Here is a 23,723-nt window from a genome sequence, read left to right on the forward strand (position 1 = left end):
CACATAAACCTGGGTGGCTACGTTCCCGAGACCCAAGCTTGACCTCATCATCACATGTCAGGAAGTCTATCCTTTAACAAGTTTTTGAGCCATTTAAAAACATGAGAACCACAAGCTGCACAAAAATAAGTAGCAGGCTGCATGTGGCCCACAGGCAGAACTTTGCCCCCTTCTGAATGAAACTCACCAGGCATGGTGGTGCACACCTGCAGTCCCAGCACTCAGGAGGCTGAGTCAGGAGGGTCGCTTTGAGTTCAAGGCCATCCTGGACTACACAGAGAGACCCTGCCGCAAAAACAAAAAACAAAACACTTGTGCAGTGCTTAAGTGCAACAGTCCTTGTTTTTAGCACTTTCCTGTTTAATCTTCACAACAACCCTGTGACGTGTGTCATTGTTCTCCCTTTCTAGATGAAAGGAGAGAGGCACAGAGAGGTTAAGTAAGTGGCCCAGGGTCACACCCAGCGAGCGGTAACGGCCTGAGGCCTGATTTGCCTGCGCTGGTCTAGATCTAGGTTCCATGCGCTTGGCCACTAGGCTGGGGCGCCCCGCCCTGTGCTGGTTCGGACCTTAGGAAAGTGGCTCCCCTTCCCTGTCTGTTCTTGTGCACAAGGGGGATCAAAACCCTGCCCCACCCCTGAGACTATCTGGTGAGCGAGGCCACAGGGCCCCTGCCCTCCGGGCGCCCGCTGAGCAGGGCAGTAAGATGCTGACAGCTGAGACATAGGAGAACCAGATCTCCTGAGAGCGCGCGTGCGGGAAGAGTACGCAGGCGCGGGCAGAGGGGCGGCGTGAAGGGCAAAGTACGCATGCGGGTGCGCATGCGGGTGGGCAGCAGGGCGGGCCCTGGCTGGTGGGCTGACTGCTTTCTCCCCCTGCAGCGGCACCTGCCTGTGGATAAGATCCGGGGTGTGACAGGCCTGGAGCAGCAGCAGCTGCTCACTACTGCGCCCAGCTCCAGCAGTAACTCCCTGGAGAGCTCGGCCAGCACTGCCACCCTGGGCGCGGAGAAGCCCGAGGGGTCCGGGGAGACCCGGGGCACCTTCAGGAGCTCAGGTAAGCGGCAGACGCGCACCTGGCTTGGTCTTCCTTTGTACGGATGCCCCTGGACGTGATGGGGTTATGCCCCTGGAACCCCATTATATTGAAGATGTCTCAATGGAAACTGCACTTAGTGCATCGGCCTGTGCCTACCTAGGTCACTGTGGAAAATTTGAAATTCTTTTGGTTGCTGTTTGGGGCTTTTTTATTGTTGTTTTTTGAGATAGAGTCTTAACTATGTAGTACAGGCGATCCTCCTGCCTCAACCTCCCGAGTGCTGGGATTACAGGCTTGCACCACCATGCCTGGCCCCAAATTTGAAATTCTAAGCAGTTTCCGCGGAACTTGTATCACTTTTGCACCCATGGGAAGTTGAAACATCTCAAGTCAAACCATTGTAAGCCGGGGGCCATCAGTGTTTCTCCCCTGGCTTCTGTTCTGCTTGTCTCCCCCAGGACCCTGTCCCTTGTGTCCCCCCTTGGTTTGCACCCGGTACACCCCTCCCCCTTTCTCAGTGGAGCCACAAGGAGCAGCTTTCAGGCCCTGACCCCACCAGGCTCCCCGAGCCGAGCCTGGTCCTGAACACCCTTCCTTCTTCCAGACCTCCCTGCCGCCTTTCGCTGGGTATGGGAGGGTTTCCCTGACATCGTCCATGCTGTCACCCGCGCTGGACTGGCTGCTTCTCGGGCTGCCCAGCCCCCCACGAGTTTGAGGCCAGCCTGGGCTACATAATGAGACCCTGTCTCAAAACAAGCAGAAAACCAACCAGCCAAACAAACAACCTAAGAAAGGCACACAGCAGGGCATTTGCCCTGGACCTGGCCCGTGATGGGGGTCACCCTTGTCCCCTGATCCCTGGGGTTTGCTTGGCCTTGTTTTGCAGCTGGGAGGTGAAGTCTACTTGCTCGTGCCTCTTCCTGTCTGTCACCTGCAGTCCCAGCCAGCAGGACCCCAGGGAGTGGCCGTGACTTGGTCCTCAGGGCCACTGCCCAGCCACTCTGGCCCCTGGAGAATCCTAGCAGCCTTCTTAGCCCGCCCAGTCTCAGTTTCCTCATCCAGACATGAGCATGGCCCCTGCTTGGTGGGGCTTGGCACCTTCCTAGGGGTCCCTGTCCCCCTGGGCCACCTCCCTGTGAAGATTGGAGCTGCCACCCCTCTGCCTGCAGCATGAGGCCCCCCGACTGCCCACCCAGGCCGACGAGACCCCCTCTGTTTCCCCATCACAGCCGCTCCCCACATCAGCTGCACTCCAGCCTGACAGCTCCCGCACGGGGCCTGGCCCTGAATGTTTGTTGAATGAATGAATGAATGAATAAATGTGCTCCAACTGCAGACTCTTGGTCTTTGTCCAACTCTTGGATTTACTTTCTGCCTTTTTTGCCTTTTTCTTTTCTTTTCTTTTTCTTTTTGAGACAAGGTCTCACTATATAGTTCAGCCTGACCTTGAACTCGTGGTAACCTCCTGCCTCAGCCTCCAAAGTGCTGGGACTGCAGGCCCATGCCTGATGACATTCTGGCTTCTTAGCTATGAATGTCCTCCACAGCATCCTGGGTGGATTCCTCCTTGGCCCGGAGTGGACCCCTGACCCTGTCCACCTGTCCGCTCTCTCCCTCGGCTCCTCTTCTGCCTCCGTCTCTGACTGTTTCCGCCTCTGTGTGCTGCCACCTCCCATCCCTGCACCTCTCTCCACTTCCGGTGCCCGTCAGCCTGAGCTGTGCCCCGGCCGCCCCCACACTGTCTCATTCATGAGGCGCAAAGGCCATGGGGATCTAGGTGACATTTGGGGTGGAAATTTCTTTCCAGCCTCATGATTTCAGCCCTGCCTCTCCTGGGCCTGTGAGTGGTGGCTCTGAGCAGGACAGGTGGCCGCTGTGTCCTCCCCCGGGTGTCCAGGTTCTGCCCAGGTCAGAGGGCGGGCTGGGGGGAGCGGGCAGAACTGCCACCCTGTGCTGGGCCTGCGATCACACAGCTGTCAGTCCTGGAGGGGCCGTGGCTCTGGAAGCCCCTGACATTCATCCCCAGCCTTCCCCGAAGTCCTTCCCACAGCTGCTCTGGGTGTGCGGCCTGCTGTGGCCAGGTCCCTGGCGCCTGGCTCCCAAGGGAGGCCACACACTCAGAATCTTTTCTCTTTTCCTTTTGGCAGTGCTGGGGACTGAGCATGTTGGGTAAGGTCTCTACCACTGAGCTATCCCCAGCCTCAGATTCACTTAACAACACTGGTTCTGGTGGTACACACCAGTCATCCCAGCACTCTGGGAGGCTGAGGCAGGAGGATTTGCAAGCTTCTGCCCTGCCTGAGCAATGTAGTGACTTAGGGAGATCCTGTTTCAAAAAAATTAAAGGGGCAAGGAATGTAGCTCAGTGTGAAAGTCCTGGATTCACTCCTCAGTACTGCTAAAACAAAACAAAAAAACCAAAACAAAACACAATAAACTGTACCACTACCAAGAAAAAAACATATCCATGAGCTGTTTTTGTTGTGTTTTGTTTTGCTTTTGAGATAGTCTCACTGTGTAGTCCAGGTTGGCCTTGAACTCACTGTGTGGTCCAGGCAATCCTCCTGCCTCAGCCTCCCGAGTGCTGGGATGACAAGCATGTGCCAACATGCCTGGCATTCATGGGCTACTTTTTATCTATTGCAAGGAACAGTCACGAAGTCCCTACCCTCTTGGGCTCAGTGTCTAGAAGGCTTGGGAGAGGGACTAGGGGAGGGATGGTAGGGACAGGAAGGAGCAAATGGGTCTGGAGAGGGAAGCCAGGGAGCCTTCTTTGAGGAAGTGGCCTTTGAGTGAGGCCTGAGTGACAGAAAGGAGAGATGTGTGCAGATGGGGAGGAGATTTCAGGCTGCAAGAGTAGCATGTGCAAAGGCCCTGAATCCCAAGGGGCTCCCATAGTGGCCGGAAGGTTTGTGTGTCTGAAAGAACCATGTGAGATCTCGGAGCAACAGGGGGACGAGAAGGCAGGTGCCCAGTGATGCAGGCTCCAGGGTGGCGGGCTATGGGCTTTCACCACATACTTTCCTCAGTCTCTCGTGGGCCTCAGACAGGCCACAGGGATGGGACACCCTCTACTCAAGGCCCCTGACTCATGTCTTCCTTTCTTGTGATGATCGACAGAGTCTCCCCCTGGTGGCCATGGGACCCAGGTCAATGTCACCTGCATCGTGAACGTCTGCAGCAGCTCCGACCATGGCTCGCAGTGCTCCTCCCAAGCCACGACGGAGGACCCCAATGCCAGCCTTTCAGGAACCCCAGAGGACGAGCAGGTCCCCTTCTCCCAGGAGGAGCGCCCCTTTCAGTCCTGGCAGGAGACCCCGGAGACTCTGCTGCAAAGCCTGGAGAAACCTCTGCCTTTCTGCGTGCCGGACTCGGGCATGAGGCTCAGTTAACGGGGCTGGGGTGGGCTGTGTCGCAGCTGGAGGGGGCTGAGTTCTGGCAGGGCCACTTGGCAGAGGTGCCCCGGTCCCCTGAGGCCCTCATCCCCCAGGACTCTGGCTCCTTACGGTCCAGGTTACTACAGTCCTGGGGAAACTGCCATCATGATCCAAGTCCTTCTTGGGAGGTGGCTGTCATGAACCTGTGGGACCAGCCCTTATTGTCTGGACCTGACCCCAGCTGGACCTGCACGCTTGTCTTCCAGAGCCCCTGGTGGCTTTGGTTTTTTTTTTTTACCCTGGGCTCTGACCTGATTCTGGCTTTTCAGAGGCCTCAGCATCCTCCCCTTCTGAGGGGCTTGCTGGGGAGGAGGGACGCTGTGTGTCACCCATGGAGAAGGAACTGCACTTCCGCCCGGATGCAGAGGCTGAAGGATGGCCCCTGGGAGGGGAGGCCACCGGTCAGAGGGTTCTGTGGGGAGGAGGAAGTAGCAGTCCTGTAGGGGACACCGGTCCCTCAGATCAGCTCAGGACTCTTGGAAGGTACCACCTCCAGACCACATCTGGCTTGTTCTTTTGTACCTGGTGTGAAAATCCAGTGCCCAGAGGGCCTAGGCAGGCATCTTTACTCCATGCTACAGTCAAGATGGCAGACCTTGGACCTGGGAGGGGTGTGCCCCAGGAGTAGAACACGTGCTCAGTGTGCTCAGTGCTGTGGGTTCAATCCCAGCCCAAAAATGTGAGCACCATGCAGGCCAACGAGGCAACAGAACCAGGGCACGGTGGCACACACCAGTAATCCCAGCATGGGAGGCTGAGGCAAGAAGGTTGCCAGGAGCTCAAGGCCAGCCTGAACTACATAGCAAGACCCTGTTTTGGAAAAACCAAAAAACCCCAACCAAACCAGCCCCCCTCTGGTGCCCTCGGCACCCTCTGCCTTTGACTTTCACTCCAGTGTACCCACTGCCCCCTCGGCCCCACTGGTGAACGTCTCCAAGGCCATGCCAGGGGACTTCAGAACCAAGGAGGTCCCAGGCCTCTGCGGCCACCTTCTCCTACCTCAGCCTGGACCTGCTTGCAACCTATGAGGGTTGAGCTTCCTCCCACCCCAACACCCAGTCCCAGGGCAGCCGGGGAGCCGTTTTGGTACTGTGCCTACGGCGATGCCCAGCGGATGTGAAAATCCAAGTGCCAGGCATTTGTGTCTGTTGTGTGTCCTGGGGTGTGCACAGTGGTGCCACCCTGAAGCTGCTAAAGCCAGTTCTTCGCCACTGGCCAGGCAGGAGCGTGCGCAGCAGTGACCAGATTTCAGAAGGAAGGGGTTGGGGATGCCTGGAGAAGCCCGTTCAGTCTCAGGTACTTGGATCCTTGTTGATATATTCCACTGGACTTGAACTTGGCAGCTGAACTATTGTGGGGGAGGAGAGCCTTCCCGTGACCACGGAGACCAGAAGGGCTTCCTGCCGGGGAATCGAGGTGTTGACCGCCCAGTCGACTGGGTCTCTGCCCGCCTGGACCCTGGGCAGCGATGGAGCGCGTCTGCCCCCTGGTGGACGGTCCTGGGAGCCCCGAACTGGAAGGACTCGGGGTGACCTCCGTTCCCCTGCTTGTGCTGATCCCAGATGTTGAGAGTTTGCACTGTTTGCAGGGCAGCATTCCTAGTTAGTAATAAATCTTGTTTGTTTTACACGTTGACCCAGGCTCTGAGTGGGTCTGGGTTGGGGTTTGTCCGAGGTCCTGCTGGGCTGTGACCAATGTGTGACCAGAAATGGGGTCACGGCCAGGGAAGGTTCAAGTCGGGACTGGCCCCAGAGGTGTTCCCATGCAGCCGCTCTCTCCCCGAGCCTGTGAACATTAACACAACTTCCGGCGCAGGACCTTGCCGCTGGTCTCCAGGCGCACCATGTCTTCTTGGGCGGGGTCTGTACCGAGCCCCTCAGGGGCAGCCCCGTCATCGCCCAGATCGCCCAGAAGAGCGAGCTCTGCCTGCGGAGGCTGCGCTGTGAGGGGCGACCACACCCAAGAGCCGGGCACAGGACCACTTCGACTCCAGGCTCTGGGAGTGGAGGACTTGTGTGGGGCGGGGACCTCTTATTCACTCCTGGTGGATGGGCGGGAGTTTTCTGAAACAGGCTGGGGAGGAGGTCAGGGACAAAGGGAGTTTTATTTTGTTTTTTAAATATCAAATTCTGTAATCCCAGCACTCAGGAGGTTGAGGCAGGAGGATGGCCACGAGTTCTTGACCAGCCTGGGGTATATAGTTCTGTAGGACTGCATAACTCTGTAATCATAAAACTGCCCTAGCCCCAACTGTGATTGAATGTGAGTAAATAGATAAAGATGCTTCTTAGTTCCAGGACACTAGATAAGATCCGTATCAGCCATAATTATCCAACTCTTTGTTCGGGACACCACTATCTATAGAACAATCTACAAAGCATCTGCTGACCATCAGTACCTGTCAGGCTAATTAACATACAAATGTAAGACCACTAAACCTTTGTTCCTTCTTCTGTAAATTTCGGCCTGTTAACTCCCCTGCAAGCCCCTATAAAAAGAGCCTCGGACTCTGGACTACTCCTCTCTAAGCTACTTTGCTTTGGGAGTGCCGTCTGGCCAGACTAAGGGATGTTTCACTTTCCAACTTGTCCGGTGTGTTCCTTCCCGGGTGTTCTTCGCTGCAGTCAGCTCCTTGGAGCATCTGGTAAGGCCCTTGGTCTTACATTCTGGAGGCACCGCTGGGATTCCCGGGTGTGCTCCACTCCAGTTCCTTGGAGCATTTGGTAAGGCCCTTGGTCTTACATTCTGGAGGCACCGCTGGGATCCCCGAGTGTGCTCCACTCCAGCTCCTTGGAGCATTTGGTAAGGCCTTTGGTCTTACATTCTGGAGGCACCTCTGGGATCCCCGGGTGTGCTCCACTATAGTCAGCTCCTTGGAGCCTTTGGTAAGGACAGCGGTCTTACAGTTCAAGGCCAGTCTGACTTACATAGCAAGAAGTTGATTTTATTTTTTAATCATTTTTGGCTTTTTAAGAATTTATTTATTTTTTACTGGGAATGGTGGCCCATGCCTGTAAAATCCCAGCACTTGGTAGGCTGAGTCAGGAGGATTGCCATGATTTCAAGATCAGTCTGACCCCAGTTTCAATCTCCAGTACCAAAAGAAAAAGAAAAAAGCTGAGGGTAGTGGCGCACACCTGTGGTCTCAGGATTCCAGGAGGCTGAGGCACAAGGATCACCATGAGTTCAAGGCCTGAATAGTGAGTTCAAGGCCATCCTGGAATACCTAGAGACTGTGCCTCACAACACAACAAAACAAACAAAAGAAAGAAAAGTAAAAGAGGAATGCTCCGTATGCGGCGTGCCAGGCAGGGGTAAGTGTGTAGAGGAAATTCTGAGCAAGGAAAAGGGATTGGTGGAGTCCCAAGTGTGTCAGAGGAAGGTTTCTCGGGGCTGCTGGCCTTTGAGCAAGCGAGGTAGTGAAGGGACAGGACAGCTCGGAATCTGCGGGGTGGGGTGCGTGTGGGGCAGGGTGGGGTCCTGGGCCCTGGGAAGGACGTTGGGCTTCACTCTCACTGTGCCGGGCGGGCCTAGTGCTGCAGGGGCTAGGAGTTGGGATCGGAGATTGCAGAGATTGCATAATCCCTCCTCGGGGCCTGCCCAGCCAGATAGGCAAGCTGCTCACTGTCCTGGCCTGCGGGGCTGGCTGGTAGGGACCCTTATCTAAAGCTGTTTACGGAGAGAGGCTCTAGATAGCCCCATCCTAAGAATTTCACCAGCCAGCCTGGAAGGAATCTTGGGCTTCTGAGGGAAGCGTTTGCCCTGAGGACTTCTCTGCCTGCCTGGAGTCAGGAGTCAGAGTCCAGTGGCTGAGCTGAGCAGGGCTGCCAGGTGTCACTGGGCAAACAGGGCAGAGAAGCCCGGGGCGGTCCCTGAAACATCGTGGATGTACGACTGGCCTGAGCTGGCTCTGTCTTTGTGCAGTGTCTTCTGTCCCCCATGGGGGCCAAGTGCCATCTGTCCCATGGCTGTCTGCATTTCCATAAGAGACTCTGGATTGGGGCCTCCAAATGTGGCAGACACTGGGCTCAGGTGCCTTTGGAGCCCTTGAAAGAGGGCCAGTCCGAACTGAGATGTGTGAGACGGATCCCGGAGCGAAATACCAACGTGGAGGACTTGGAACTTCCACATTGTGTGTGTGCGTGTGCATGTGTGTGTTTGCGTGAACATGCAGTGTGGGGCAGTATATGTGATTTATGTGTGCACATATGTGTTACTCGGTTCTGAGTTGCTGTGGGTTCTTTCCGGGTTCTTCGTGTCCTCAACCCAGAATTAGACAAAACACACGAAAAAGGTAGTGAGCTTTTACACTATTAAAGGTAGGAGAAGAAGAATCCTCTGCACAGTGAGAGTGGGCCAATTAAAGACAGGAAAAGAAGTACAGAGAGTTCTGTGGCCATGAGGTCAATGACAGATTTTTCTGTACTTCCTGTTCTTCAGGCTGATGTCAGATCTAGGCCATCCTATCAAAACCTGCTTGATTCTGCACTAGAACTGAAGATAGCATTTTCTAATTGGTACCAGGTGCAGGGCTTGGGAACCCTTTAGGTGCATGTGTCCTGGATCTCTGTGATTGACAGGTTATGCCCATCCTTCCAGCTGGTTGACCACACCCTAATCTCCTGTCTCACATTCACATCTTACTAGTAAAATTTTTTGAGGGGGGGGGACAGGTTCTCACTATATAACCCAGGCTCTCACTATATAACCCAGGCTAGCCTTGAACTCTGGGTGATACTCCTGCCTCAGCCTCCTGAGTGCTGGTATTATAGGCATGGGCCACCAGGCCTGGCTAGTAATTTTTCCATTTATGACATGTTGAAATGATATTTTGGATATATTAGATTAAGTAAAAATATTAACATTTATTTGACTTTTTTTTCTCTCTCACTCTTTGATTTGGCTACTAGAAAATCTCAAACTATATATATGACTTACATTCTATTTCTACAGGCCAATACAGCTCGGAAAGGTTAAAAGCCTTCAAGATCCAATTAAATGAATTCATAATTAAAATTGCAGTCGGTTGTGATGGTACACTCCTGCAATCCTAGTATTCTAGGAGGCTGAAGCAGGAGGATCACAAATTTGAGCCCAGACTGGGTGACTTAGCAATTTAGTGTGATCTTGTCTTTAAATAAAAAGTAAAATAAGGACTGGGGATATAGCTCAGTGTGAAGGCCCTGGATTCAATCCTCAGTACAGAAAAAGAAAAATTGCAAACCCTTCACCCCTGCAACCATCCCCGACCATGGGGTTCCTATAGGACGTCTTTCCTTTTTGAATGGTGCAAATCTGCCATCGGTTCTAGTTACTGCTTCCTGTCTACACCTGCTGCTGGAACATGGCTCCCATGAGGGTGAGCTTCGTCCACATTGTTCAGGGATGTGGCCCCTGGGTTCTTAGTGCCAAGCACACAGTAGGTGCTCAGTATATAGGGAATGAACAAGTGTGGACCCAGGAAGGGTCCCATTTCCCACCAACCAAATCTTCAATTGTTCTAGAGAAATTCCACATACACAGGTTCTTCGTGTATAATCTCCACCTTTTTTTCTTTTTGCAGTACTGGTTATTGAACCCTGAGCTTTCACACTGAACTGCATTCCTATCCTCCTGTTTTTGTTTTTTTGAGACAGGGTCGTATTATATAGTTCAGGCTGGGCTTGAACTCACTATGTGGCTAGGCAGGCTTCAAATTCATGGAGATCCTCCTGCCTCAGCTTCCTGAGTGCTGGGATGATAGCAATGCACTACCATGCCCCTCAAAAAGATCCACTTTAACCTCCTGGTTACCCCATGGCCCCCTCCTTGGGTTCCATAATTTACTATAATGACTCACAGAATTTAGGGAGACCCTTCAGTGTATAACTAGAGGGAGAGTAGCATAGACCATGGGAATGGGGTGAGGCATGGAATTACCCGCCCTCTCTGGGGAGCTTGCAGAATCTTGAACATTTTTCAGAGGTTCCATTCCACAGGATAATGACTGAGATTGCTGGCCATATGGTGGCCAGTCATTATGGTACTAAGTCTCCAGCCCTACCTGGGATTTTGTGTGATTGTGTGCCTGCCCACATGTGGGGTTTCGGGTCACATTGCTCAGTTGTCTACTCTGGCAACCAGCCCCAACCTTTCAGCTGCCAGTTCATCATTGCTTTACACAGACTCTATTGCTATTGCAATGCTGAAATCTTAGGAGCTCTTAGCACCTGGGGCAGAATTTGAGTTAAATAGAAGAAATAGGCTTTAGTGAGCTATTTGTTTTGAGACAGGGTCTTGGTTTGTAGTTCAGGCTGCCCTTGAACTCCCAGCTAAATTTTATTTACAGGTAGGTTTCCACTAAGTAGCTGGGCATGGTGGCACATGCCTGTAATCCCAGTACTGGCAAGGCTGAGGCAGGAGGATCACTGCGAGTTTGAGGCCAGCCTGAACTACAAAGCAAAGCAAGACCCTATCTCAAAAACAAAAAAACCAAAAAAGAATAGAAATCCAAGTTTGTTGCAATGATGTGCTTTGTCACAAGACAAAATTAGTGCTTATCATCTGGTTACTCTGTATTTTACATTGAATGCACGCTGAAATGAATTTTGACAACTGTATGTGGCCTTGTGGGCAACACAACATTGCAGATTTTTTGTTTGTTTGTTTATAATTTTTATTTAACAATATTTAGGGGCTGAAAAAGACTGTTATATATAGTTCTTGACTTAAATATGTAGTAAGAGATCACGCAGTAGTGAACATTCAGTTTTGATTACAGAAGTTGAACATTTCTGCAGTGACACTTTTAGTTATCAAATGATCAGAAAAATACTCGTCCCAGCTCAAACATTACCTCTATGGTGATGAGGATGACAATCATCCACTCCAGGCAGAGTGCCCTCTTCTCATTCAGGTGATTCTGCATTAGATCTGTCAGTTCCATGCAGTGCTGGAGCTTTTCATTCATGACCTTAACTCTTCGAGTAATGCTGAGGAATTGACAAGTTTTATCACAAAGTTCTTCCAGGTTTTCTCGGTCCCAGTAGAAATCAGGAGTTATCAAGAAGTCTGAACTCAAGTTTATACAGTGTCTTAGGGCAAAGAGTTCACACATTTTCTGCATAACTTCTTTATGAGATAGTTTCACTTTCTTCCCAGCTTTTAAAGCCTCTGGAATTGACTGAATAGACTCAATAAATTTATCCAGTGTTGCTTCCTAAATAGCTAGTTTCACAGAAAGGCAAAGAGCATTGGAGAAAGCAAATTTCTCTAGAATGGCATCATCTAAATCCAGCTCTGAATTTAACTTGATTTCTCCTCTGTGAAGTTTAGACTGTCCTTCTATTTTAATGTAGTTAAGCTCTTCATTTTCCCAATGTACCAAAGCAATTTCATATGGCTGAATTTCAGGTTTCTCTAGAATCTGCAGCACATGCTTCATAGTTTTTTCTTTCACATTCCAAAACACAGCAGCTCCTTCCCTGAAGAAGAATATTGCTCCAGGATCACCTTCTTTTGTGAAACTTTCTACGCCCATCCCCAAAGTATTTGCTGCATCTGTAGGCAAGCTTGTTACTTCCATATATCTGCAGGAGGTCAGGTCCTGAGACAGATTTCCTAAATGATACTCATCTGCCATGGCGAATGCTGTGCAGTGCATCAGGTTCTCTCTGTGAGAAAAGAAGATAGAAGTGCCAAAGGTGCAAGCGTCCTGGGTGGGACTGCAGGGCCAGGGACTGTCTCCCCGGGAGCCCCCAGCCCGCACCAGGAAGCCTCTCTGGGAAAGGTGTTCTGCAGATGTTGAATAGTTCCCTCAACCCCCCAAACTCCCTCGAGTCCCCTCCTAGTCAGTTTCTTCCTTCTACCCCTGTGGTCTTGTCATCTGCGACCTGCCTTTCCTAGAATTTAATAGAAATGGTATGCGATCTTCTGTGGTCTGGCTTTTTTCACATTGCTGATACTGCTGAGATTCCTCCCAGCCAGGGTCTGTATTAGTAATTTTTTCCTTTTTATTGGTGGGTAGTGTTCCATTGCATGAGTATATGGACATTCTGATTACTTCCTGTTTGGGGTTGTCAGGAATAATAGTGCTAGGAGTGTTCACATGAGTCTTGATGTGGGCATATGCTTTAATTTCTATTGGATTAATACCTGGAAATGGGAGTTGCTATATGGTAAATGTTTGGTTAGATTTATGGGAAACTGAAGACAAAAAGGCTTTCAGTGGTGCTGTTGAATGAATGTTACTTTAGTGCAGTGATAGCAAACCTTTTAGAGACTGAGTACCAAACTGCAACCCGAAAGCCACTTATTTGCTGCACAGTGCCAACACTGTGACTAAACCCGAGTACTGAAGTTTTAGTTTAGAAAAAGCAACTGTGATCTGACGCTCAGCTGCTGAGGCGACTTGGCTCTGCATGCCTGCTGAGGCAGGCATGCCATAGGTTCACCACCGCTGCTAGTGTCACTGCTTGGTGAATCCCACAGATTCCAACCTCTTGAGTATGGCAAGCAACAAGTTGCAAAGCATACACTTAGTGGTGAAAGAAAAGCAGCTACATTTATTGAAGACCATGAGCAGAGAAATGGTGCTGGGACAACAGAAAAAGCACACAGCATGCTGTGCAGACAAGTTAGGCTGGGCGGGTGCATTGGTCTGGGGGCACACAGAATGGTCTGAGGGTGCTGCTCAGCCCCTGTTGTTCTACTTGCACTATTAATGTCAGATTTTTGGGTTTTTTTTTGAGATGGGGGTTGCCCAGGCTGGCCTTGAACTCCTGGCTCAAGTGATCCTCCTGCTTCAGCCTCCCAAGTAGCTGGGCACATTTGCTTTTTAAACTTCTGTTTGTTTGAGGCAGGTTCTCACTATATATTCCATGCTGGCCTTGAACTCAGTGCGTAGTGTGGGCTGGCCTCAAACTCATGGTGATCCTCCTGCCTCAGCCTCCTGAGTGCTGGGATCATACGTGTGTGCCACCTCCTAGGAACCCAAGTTTGGTTTAGGAGTGAGTCAGCTCATGTTACCCTCATTAGCTGAGCGTTATGAGGGTTGGTAATTATAATGGCAGCCTTGTTCTGCTTCCTGCATCTGTGGATTTATATCAGCCCGCTGTGTTTCTCTTGCTCTTCTTGGGCGAATACAAGAACGAAGTGCTCATTCATTTATTCATAACACATTGATTGAGGCTTTTCTGTGCTACACAGTATGTAGTTGTTGAAGAAACTTTTTTTTTTCTGTGTTTTTTTTTTTAAGACAGTTTCTCCCTATGTAGTTCAGGCTGATCTTGAACTTACTATGTAGCCAAGGCTGGCCTTGAACTCACTATGTAGCCAAGGCTGGCCTTGAACTCATGGTGCTCTTTCTGCCTCAGCCTCCTGAGTGCTGGATTACAGGCATGCACTATCACAGCCAGCTGAAGAAACACTGGTGAAAAAGACAAAATCTTTGCTTCTCTGGAACTCTCATACATAAAATAATCTCAGGTAGAGTTAAATTCTATGAAGAAAATACAACAGGGCAGAGACTTTTAGATAGGATAAACTCCTTTATTATAGGGGACATTTGAAGCAAGAGGCAGTCAGCCCTACAAATATGCAGATATTACTACAAATACTTAGTCACATGAAACTCCTGAGTACTTGAAATGTCCTTAGGTATACTGACATATGCCGTAAGTGTAACAGGTCCCTGGATTTAAAAACTTACTATAAGTTGATCCTAATATATCTTATTAATACTTTTTTTTTTGCTAAGTTTCTTTCTTTTGTCTTTTTTTTGAGACAGAAATTATGTAGCCCAGACTGGCCTTGAACCTGCAGCAATCTTCCTGCCATAGCTTCTAGAGTGCTGGGATCACAGGCGTAATCCACCATGCCTGGGTTGATTAATACTTCTTTTTAAAGGTATGATGGCTGTTATGGCTTGTGTCTAGATGTCCCCCCAAAGCCTCATGCAGTCATAGGTGGAGGTTTTTCAGAGGTGGCTGGATCTAGAATGTGAGATGCTGGAATTGATCCATGGTGCAATGCCAGGCTCAAGGGCATTAGGATTAAGAGTGTGAGCACTATCCACCCTAAGTAGCCTGGATAAGATAAAAAGGGGCAGAAAGACGCTGTTAAGGTCTCTTGCTTGCTTGCCTTTGCTGTCTTCTGCTTGCCATGAATTGTTTCTCCTCTTTTCTGCCCCTCTCCCAAGCCACCCTGCCTTGGAGCCAGCTGATTATGGACTGAAACCTCTACAAACTGAGCTAAATAAACCTTTCCCCTTTAACTTTGCGTGTTGGGTATTTTGTCTCAGCAATGGGCGGGATGGAAGAGCCACTGCACCTTCTGGTGGATGGAAAAGGAAGAGTCTTGGGTTCCAGGACTCAGTCATCTGTGGGCCTACTCTCCCTGGGACTTGGTTTCCCCACCTGTAAGGCCCGGCGGCGGCTGCTGCAGCCCGACAGCCCAGTGGCTTGCAGCTCTGCAGGCGTCGAGGGCAGCGCCAGGGGGCGCCTCCTCGATGGCTCGGCGCTCGGCTGGCCAGGCGCCTGCGCGTCCCCGCTCGATTGGTCGGGTCGAGCGCCGCCGGCCTGCGCCATTGAGGAGCGGCGGAGAGGAAAAGCTGCGCGGTGCCGGGCCGGGCGGACGCCTCGACAGCGACAGGTAGGACCGCGGGGCCGCTCCACCTCCGCCTGGGACCTGGGGCCGGGTCCGCCTCGGGCCGCGCGGGGCTGCGAGCCCGGGACCCCGGCGTCTGACCCTCCTGGCGCCCGCGCCCTCGCGGGGACCCCTGCCCCCCAGTCCCCGCCAACCCCGCGGGCACAGGCCCGGGGCTGACTGAGACCCCGGTGACCCCGGCGTCCGTGTCGTGCGGAGTCGAGCCTTCGCGGCCCGGCGCCCTTCCGCGCTCTCGAGGCCGGGCGTCCTGGGATCAGAGGGCGTCAGTTCGTTTTTCCTGTTGAGTCCTGTTCTTAGGGTGCAAGCGAACCTTTCCCCAGGAGTGGGGCGCCAGCCAGTTCTCCAGAGTGTCTTAGCCACCTCCTTTAGCCAGCTCCCTGGGGTCACCTCTTAGGCGGGGTCCCCAGGTCTCTGACTTGTCTTTAGCCCTAGACCCCCGGGGACGCGACTTGCAGAGCCCCTCCTCCAGGGAGGGACCCCAGAGCCGTCGTGCGAGGTGCGGGTCTCTGCCCGCTGAGTGAGGCGTGGGGTTCCAGAGCACAGGTAGCGGCGGGGGTTGGGGGAGCTTTTCCTTCTGGGGAGCGGCTCCTGTAGGGCCACCTGCCGACACCCGTCCCCGTGCATCCCATCTCTGATCTCCCTGGCGCTGGCAGCGCTCCGCCGCAGCCGCCTCAGGAAGGGACGCCCCGGTCCAGTTGCAAGTCCTTCCTATTCCTGGGTCTGGCTGCCTCTCAGGGGAGGGGCCTGGCTCAAGGTCATACCCGGCTGTCTGCCCGCCAGTGGGCTGAGCCCGCTTCCCAATGTTACCTGCCCCTTGGGTGTAGGAAGCCAGGTGGCGGCAGTGCCAGGCAGCTGCCTGGAAGCCCTGGTGGACTGGAGTATAAACGCTCCAGGATTCCGGCCAGTCTGGCGTCCCTGCGTGAAAGCAGCTGAACCTCCGTGCTTAGCGGAGCTAATGGAGGCTTTGGGCTTCCGCCTCAGTTTACTCAGTAGGGCATCTTACAGCACCACTCATCCTTGACCTCAGTCTGTGCTTTGCCTTCTTCCACCTTCAGGGTAAGCAGGGTAGGGTCTGACCTTGTTTACAAAATGATAGTGGTTTGCTTTTACTGAGCCCGCATTTGTAGTTGGCACTCCAGGGAGTGTTGGCGTTTATGGCCAAAGTTAATGGCAATAATAACAGAAATAGAGTACTCCAGCCAGGCTTGGTGGTGCACGCCTGTAATCCTAGCTGCTTGGAAGGCTGAGGCAAGAGGATTGCAAGTTTGAGGCTAGCCTGAATATTTTAGCAAGATTCTGCTCAGAATGAAAAATAAAAAAGGACTGGGATTGAGTGATAGCGTTCTTGTCTAACATGCACTAGGCCCCGGGTTCATTCCCCCTGCCCCCCCAAATACTCTGAGTTTGGCTTCTTGTGTAGGTGTATTTGGAGCTCACATAGTAAGACTGTGCTAGTCAGTTTCACATTTTGTTTTTACAGGTTTACAAAAGTTTAAAACTTCAACAGAGAAATGTTTCTTTTACTCAGACTGTTGAACATTTTAAATTTAATTAATTAACGTATTTTTGAGACAGGGTCTGGCTATGTAGATCAGGCTGGCTTTGAACTCACTATGTAGCCCAGGGTGGCCTTAAACTCAAGGTGATCTTCCTGCCTCAGCCTACTGAGTGTGTAGGATTACAGTTGTGTGCCACCCTGCCTGGTTTAAGCATTTTTTTTTTTCTGGTACCAGGGATCCAACTCAGGATCTTGCACTTATAAGGGAGGTGCGGTGCCACTGAGTTAAATCCCTGGCCCAAGCATTTTTTATTTTTAAAAAATTGATAAGCCAGTTGTGGTGCACACTTGCAGCACTCTGGAGGCTGAGGCAGAGTGATCATGAGTTCCAGGCTAGCCTGGGCTATATATATACAAATTTTTAAATTAAAAAAAATAAAGAACTTAAAAGAAGACTTTTTTTGAGACAGGGTCTTGCTATGTAGTTCAGGCTGGTCTTGAGCTCACTAAGTAGCCCAGGCTGGCACAGAACTCATGGTGATCTCATGGGTCAGCCTGTGCTGGAATTACAGGTGTGTGCCACCACACCCGGCTTTAACTTCTTTAAACAAATACCCAGTTATTCCTAGGAGAGTCCTAGTTTTATGTAAGTATAGTCTTAAACAATGTCTTTGGAAAGAAAGGAAGCAATTACTTTACCAAATGCCTTTTTAAAAACTGTTGTTGACAATTAAAAATTAATTTTATCTGGAAATGCAAGATACTACTGACAAAAGTCAGTCTTTGTTGTTGTTTTGTGTTTCTTTTGAGACAAGGTCTCACTTTGCAGTATAAACCAACTTGTCAGTCTTTACTGGACAGTGAGTTCACTTTGAAGGGGGGCCCGTGTCTGTTCTTCCTTGGAAGACAGATGTTCCCATGGGATGAGTGAGCGTATCTCCTGGCACTAAGATGAATCATTAGAGGTGGGGCCCAGTGCTTGGAAAGGATCCTGAAAGTAGGGTGGCTTCGAGTGGAATAGGTGCCATTGGAAACTGGAGTGTCTGGCTCAGAGGCTGATGGCTGACACAGATTGCACAGAGCAAGGTTTTCGACCCACAGTTCTAATTGGAATCTGCTACCTGAGCAGCCTGAGAGCACATTTAGACTTTTGTGTCTCAGTTTTAATACTGAACACCAATTAACAGATAGTAGTGATCCAGTACTGAATCTAAACAGCTTTAACCAGTGGATTTCTGGTGTTTGGCTAAGATCCTTGTATCAGCATGGTCTGGTGACCAGGTACCAGCCCTGCAGCTCCAGGACATTTAAAGCATTCCATTCTGCTTCCCATTTATATTATTTTATGAATGATCCTATGAATAAATTTTCAAAATTTAATTAGAGCAGCCTTGATGAGGCTCATCGGAGAATGTAAGTTTCATTCATATATTCTCTTGGGGCATTTTGGCCTTAACCTTGGTGAGCTTTCTCAGCATTGACCCTGATAATTCTTTGCTGTGGGGAGTTGTCTTGTGCATTGTGGGATGTTCAGCACCTTCCGTGGTCTCTATTCACATGGAACCAGTGCCTCTTGCCAAAGTTAGGATAATCAAAAATGTCTTCAGATGTTTGCCAGATCCCACTCAGACCAGAACTTCTGATTGGGGCAGTCTAATCCCAAGGAGTGCTAAAAGCAAGCAGTACAGGGGACAGTTATGGTGAAAAGCTACACAACTTGAAATTGCAAATTTTTAGAAAATTTATAAATGACATTCTTTGGAGCTGCATCAAAATGTAGCTGTATCGGTTTGGCCCTCCATTTCTCAATTAGGCATCCTTTGTGAATTCATTAATTCATTAATTAATCTTTTGGAGACAGAGTCTCTCGTAGTCCAGGCTGACCTCAAACTCACAGTGATCCTCCTGCCTCAACCTCCCAAGTGCTGGGTTCATACGTAGGGGCTACTGTGCCTGGGCAGGTGAGAGATTTAATTTTATTTATTTATTGTTTGCTTTTGTTTTTTTTTATTAGTACATATGTGCAGTACACGCTTTTTACAATCATCTTGGGGAATCAGTGCATAATACAGTTTGTTTCTTTTTTTAATCCCCTTCCCTCCCCCTTCCTCCCTCTTCCTCCAGTTCCCCTTTCCCCCTTTTCATTCTTGTTGATGTTGTTAATCTTAGTTCATGTTTATGGCATATAATGTCCATTTTCACTGAGGTTATTAGGACCTCGTATCTGGCGCATCTTCACCCTACCTATTTTCCCATCCTCTCCCGTCACACCTCCCCTTTGGTCCCCTTCCCATCTGCAAGATATCCATCTCCTCTCATTCTGTCCTTTTATTTTTCTCTTAGATTGTACTTTGCCTTATTCAGATGAGAGATATTATTCAGATGAGAGATATCTGTGTGTCTGGTTTATTTCATTCAACACTATATTTTCCAGATGCATTAATTTTCCTACAAATGTCTCAGATTTGTCCTTTTTTATAGCTAAGTAGTATTCCATTACATATAGATACCACATTTTCTTTATTCACTTGTCTGTTGATTGGTATACAGGCTATTTCTAGGATTTTGCTATTATGAATTATGCTGCTATAAACAGTGATAAGTATGTATCACTGTAGTATGGTGTCTTAAGCTCTTCGGAGAAGATATATAGCAGAGGAGTAGCTAGGTCATATGAAATTTCTAATTTAAGTTCTTTAAGAAATCTCCATACTGAATTCCATAATGGCTGTACTAGTTTACATTCTCATCAACAGTGCAGGAGGGTTCCTTTTTCACCACAGCCATGCCAGCATTTGTGCTTTTTTTGTTTTTGATTTCTTGATGATTGCCATTCTTTCTGGAGTAAGATGGAATCTTAGCATTGTTTTAATTTGTATCTGTCTAATGGGCAGGAAAGATTTCTCTTGGCTTACAGTTTCAGAGATTTCAGTTCATGGTCAGCTGGCTCCATTGTTTCTGGGCCTTCCAGTTTTCAGGAAATAGAGGAACAAGTCAATTTCTTGTAACCCCAACACTCAAGAAGCTGAGGCAGGAGGATAATGAGTTTGAGGCCAGCTTGAGCTACATAGCAAGGCCAGCATAGTCCAGGCCAGTATGGACTATATAGCAAGACAACTTCTTAGAGGTTTCAGTCCATAATCAGCTGGCTCCAAGGCAGTGTGGCAGAGGGGCAACAGTTCACAGCGGTGGAAGGCAGAAAAAGCAACCAGAGGAGATGGGGCATTTTAACAGTGCTGCTTACCCCTCCTCTGTTAAGCCTGTCCTGTGTATTCATCCACCTTCCGGCAACTTAGGGCGGGAAATCACCTTAGAAAATCATCCTTTTTTGTTGTTGTTGTTGTTGATTGATTTTCATCTTTTTCTATTACAGATTCTTCTGTGACCATGAGAGAGAGACATAAAGAATGATCCATGATTTTTAAGTACCTTTCCTTGAGGAAATAGTCATGTTGGAAGGTCTTGTCGCCTGGGTTCTCAATACCTATTTAGGGAAATATGTCAATAACCTGAACACCGATCAGCTCTCAGTTGCCCTGCTCAAAGGTGAGTACAGGTGTTTCCCTTTGGCAAAGTAGGGCTTTGTAGATGGCATTTCTGTTATTTATGTTTTTTGTCCTATTGAGGGTAATACAATCTAATGGTCACACTGCATTATGTTCTCCTGTATGACCATGATGATTAATATGGAGTAACTCAAGTATGTAGCTGTACTGCTTTAGATTTTAGGGAACTGTTAAATATTCAAAACAAAACATACTATACAGCTGGTATCTCTGGTTTACCTCAGTTAATTTTTTTAGCTTTATGGAGGCAGCCACTTTTAAAAAAAAAATTAATTTTATTGGTACATTTTAGATACACATAATAATCACATTCATCATAGGGAGTTTGTATCTGTGCATAATACTTTTTTCTCCAATCCCCTCCCCTCCCTTCAGACTCTTTTTCCCTTCTTATTTACAAAAGCTTTGTTTCCAGGCCGGGGATTTAGCTTAGTGGTTTCACTGCTTGCTGAGCAAGCGCAAGGACCCGAGTTCGATCCCCAGTAGCAAAAAAAAAAAAAAAAAAACCAACAAAAAAAGCTTTGTTTCCATTTACCCATATTTATATATTTAATACTTAAGAGAATTCTACATCCTTATGGAAAAGTACAAAAGATATTATGTTTAACATGAAATTTTTTCGACTTTTTTTTTCTTGGTACATTTTAGATACGTATAATGATAACATTCATCATATGAAATTTGTACCTGTACATGATGTATCTTGCTTCCACTTTGACTTTGGCTTCAAATATACTTTTGTCACCGTGTCTCACACACACACACACACACACACACAGAACACACAAAAGCGAGAAGAACCAGACATGGTGGTGCATGCCTGTAATCCCATTCTAGCTCTCGGGAAGCTGAGGCAGGAAGTTTGCAGTGAGTTTGAGGCCAGCCTGGACTACATAGCAATGTCCTATCACAAACAAATAAGAGCATAGTAGTGATATCATGTTTACCTATTTGGTCACTTACTGAAGTTCTCCGGCATACTGTGATTCTAAGTTATACAAGGTACAGGCAACAGGCCCGGAAAGAGAGCTGCAAACCAGACCTCGCTAATGAAAGAGCTGGTTTCCTTGAGAGTGCTGGCGTGAGAGGGTGTACTGAGGAAATGAACATGCAGAAAACGATGGCACCTGATGTTTCCCAGAGCCTATACTAATAACAAATTTCTTTTCTTTTTTGGCACCGGGGATCGAACTCGGGACCTTGCGCTTGCGAGGCAGGCGGTGGCACCACTGAGTTAAATCCCCGGCCCTAATAACAGCTTTCTAATCCTGACAATTTTATTTTTGTTTTTTGAGACAAGGTCTTGCTCTGTAGTTCAAGCTGGCCTTGAGCTCACTATGTAGCCCAGGCTGGTCTTGAACTCAGGGCAGTCCTCCTGCCTCAGCCTCCCAAGTGCTGGGATTACAGGCCTGAGCCACCATGCCTGGCTTAATTTTGACCATTCTAGACAGAATATGTCTTGTAACAACTGTGCACATCATTCTGGTGCCTTTTACTGCTTTTCTATTATTTCCTTTTTGAAAAATACTATTCTTAGGAGTTTTAAAGAATCTTGGAATTTGAAGAAGGCTTCTCTGCAGAATAGAAAAATGGTTTTTCTTTCCTAACTGGTGTCTGTGTGCTGTTGCTTACTTATAGATCCAAAGCACAGCACAGTGCTTGGCCTGGAAGCTCTTGTGAGCATCGCAGTGTATGAGAGAATAGCTTTGTAAAGAGGTAGACACTAGCTGGGTGTGGGGTGTGCACAGGTGTGATCCTAGCACTCAGGAGGCTGAGGCAGGTGGATTGCAGCAAGTTTGAGGCCAGCCTGAACTACAAAGTGAGAGCCTGTCTCAAAAAACCAAAAAGAGAAAAAACCAAAACAGGTCGACACTATTTGATTATATCAGTCAGCTTTTTGTAAGTACCTGTAGGACACAATACCGACGCCCACAGCCTGAAGGAGAGGTTTAATTTGGCTCATGGTTTCAGATGTTTCAGTCCCAGGTCTGCTGGCTCTAAGACAGATAGTGCTGGTGGAAGGGCTGTTATTACCGCTGTCTCATAGGTTCTGAGAGGCAGAGCTTGCTTCCTGGTGGCCAGGAAGCAGGGAGGGGAGCAGCATCAGAGAGGAGAGGGGCCGGGGACCTGAGAGTATGCTTTACTAATCAAGGCATTTCCTAACACAGTCAAGTTGCTATCACGATTGAGGGCCACTTTGGTCTTTTGGTTTTTTTGGTTGTTGTTTTGAGACAAGGTCTTGCTATATAGTCCAGGCCAGCCTTGAACTCATTACATAGCCCAGGCTGTCCTTGAACTTGCAGCAATCCTCCTCCTGCTTCAGCCTCCCAAGTGCTGGTATTACAGGCATGCATCACCACGCCCAGCCTGTTTTTTCTTTTCTTTTTTTTTTTTGAGACAGGGTCTTACTCGCTATGTAGCCCAGGGTGGCCTTAAACTTGCTCTCCTCCTGCTTCAGCCTCCCAGGTGCTGGGATAAAGGCATTCTCTGCTGTATTTGTTGGCCTTCATGACACAGTTAAGCAATGTTTAGGGCTGCAGGAACTAAATAGGAATGTCATTTTGGTCAGGCGTAGTGACACATGCCTATAATCCCAGGGCTTGGGAGGCTGAGTCAGAAGGATTTGGGAGTTCCAAGCCAGCCTGGGCCACATGGTGAGTTCAAGGCAAACCAAACCAAAACAAACAAAAGTCATTTTGATCCATCTGCCAGTATTTACTGTTACAGATGTGTTGGGAGATGAAAAGGAGACTGAAATAGTGGTCAAGAATGTAGTTTTTCTGTCGCTTGACTGGAGAAAATGAAGAAGAGAAGAAACAGAGATAGCCAGAATGTAGTGGGTTTTTGTTGTTGTTTTGTTTTGTTTTTTGAGCCAGGATCTTGCTACATGGTTCAGGCTGGCCTTGAACTCACTGTGTAGTCCAGGCTGGCCTCAAACTTGGGGTGATTCCCTGCTCAGCCTCTCACGTTACCCACCAAGCCTGGCTCACAATGTGGGTTTGAACCCTACTTCCTCTGATTACCAGTAACTTGGTTAAAGACTAATTCTGCGTGCTTCAGTCTGCCTTCCTGTGAATTGGAGATAACTATTAACTGTCTCACAGGATCCTGAGGCCCCCATAAATGAATGTCGGTCAGAGAGCTCACAGTCAGTGTCCAGTCGATGTTAGATCCATTCTCATGGTCATCAACATAGGGTTGGCCAGTGGGTTGGACTTCAAGGGTAGATTGTGCACAGGTGCTTAAAGTAATAAAAACAAAGAGTAGGCGTGGGATGGAGACAGCACCTGTGTTAAGATTTCACTCCTTCAGTCATTCAGCAAACATTTTCTGAACACCTGCAGTGAGCAGGGCTCTGGGACATGGACTGATACTGAAAGGGGAGGGAGGCGTCACAGAGCTTGGGCTCAGGCTCTAGCGCTGGGTTCACCTGTTACAGGTGCCTGAGACTGTGGGCAGGCCCTGAAGTCTCCTCTTCACCTGCACTCCTTCTTCCACCTGAGGTTAGATTGGTCTGTGTGAGCTCTAGTGCCTCTGCTTA

General features: G+C 49.2%; 2 protein-coding genes and 1 pseudogene across 15 annotated transcripts in view; 2 read left to right on the forward strand and 1 right to left on the reverse strand.

Moving 5' to 3' along the window:
* The window catches only part of Tnfrsf1b (TNF receptor superfamily member 1B), a 28,370-nt gene extending 22,261 nt beyond the window's left edge, over positions 1–6,109 (forward strand). For both annotated transcript variants that reach the window (XM_004863540.4, XM_021243543.2), the window contains exons 9-10: positions 881–1,055; positions 4,158–6,109. In XM_004863540.4, coding sequence (XP_004863597.1) covers positions 881–1,055; positions 4,158–4,429 — 447 coding nt within the window. In that variant the 3' untranslated portion in view covers positions 4,430–6,109. The remainder of the gene's footprint in view (positions 1–880; positions 1,056–4,157) is intronic.
* Positions 6,110–11,166: 5,057 nt separating this feature from the next.
* LOC101712466 (required for meiotic nuclear division protein 1 homolog pseudogene) lies at positions 11,167–12,120 on the reverse strand (annotated as a pseudogene).
* Positions 12,121–15,000: 2,880 nt separating this feature from the next.
* The window catches only part of Vps13d (vacuolar protein sorting 13 homolog D), a 255,741-nt gene continuing 247,018 nt past the window's right edge, over positions 15,001–23,723 (forward strand). For all 13 annotated transcript variants that reach the window (XR_002389017.2, XM_004863532.4, XM_013065081.3 and 10 more), the window contains exons 1-2: positions 15,001–15,103; positions 19,990–20,162. Coding sequence is in view for 12 of the 13 variants with exons in the window: in XM_004863532.4 (XP_004863589.2) it covers positions 20,066–20,162 (97 nt within the window). In the remaining variant the exon portion in view is untranslated. The remainder of the gene's footprint in view (positions 15,104–19,989; positions 20,163–23,723) is intronic.

Source organism: Heterocephalus glaber, unplaced genomic scaffold, assembly GCF_053883595.1.
Source record: "Heterocephalus glaber isolate CG9 unplaced genomic scaffold, H.glaber_assembly_v1.0 deba00001447, whole genome shotgun sequence".
In the NCBI taxonomy this organism is placed as follows: Eukaryota; Metazoa; Chordata; class Mammalia; order Rodentia; family Bathyergidae; genus Heterocephalus; species Heterocephalus glaber.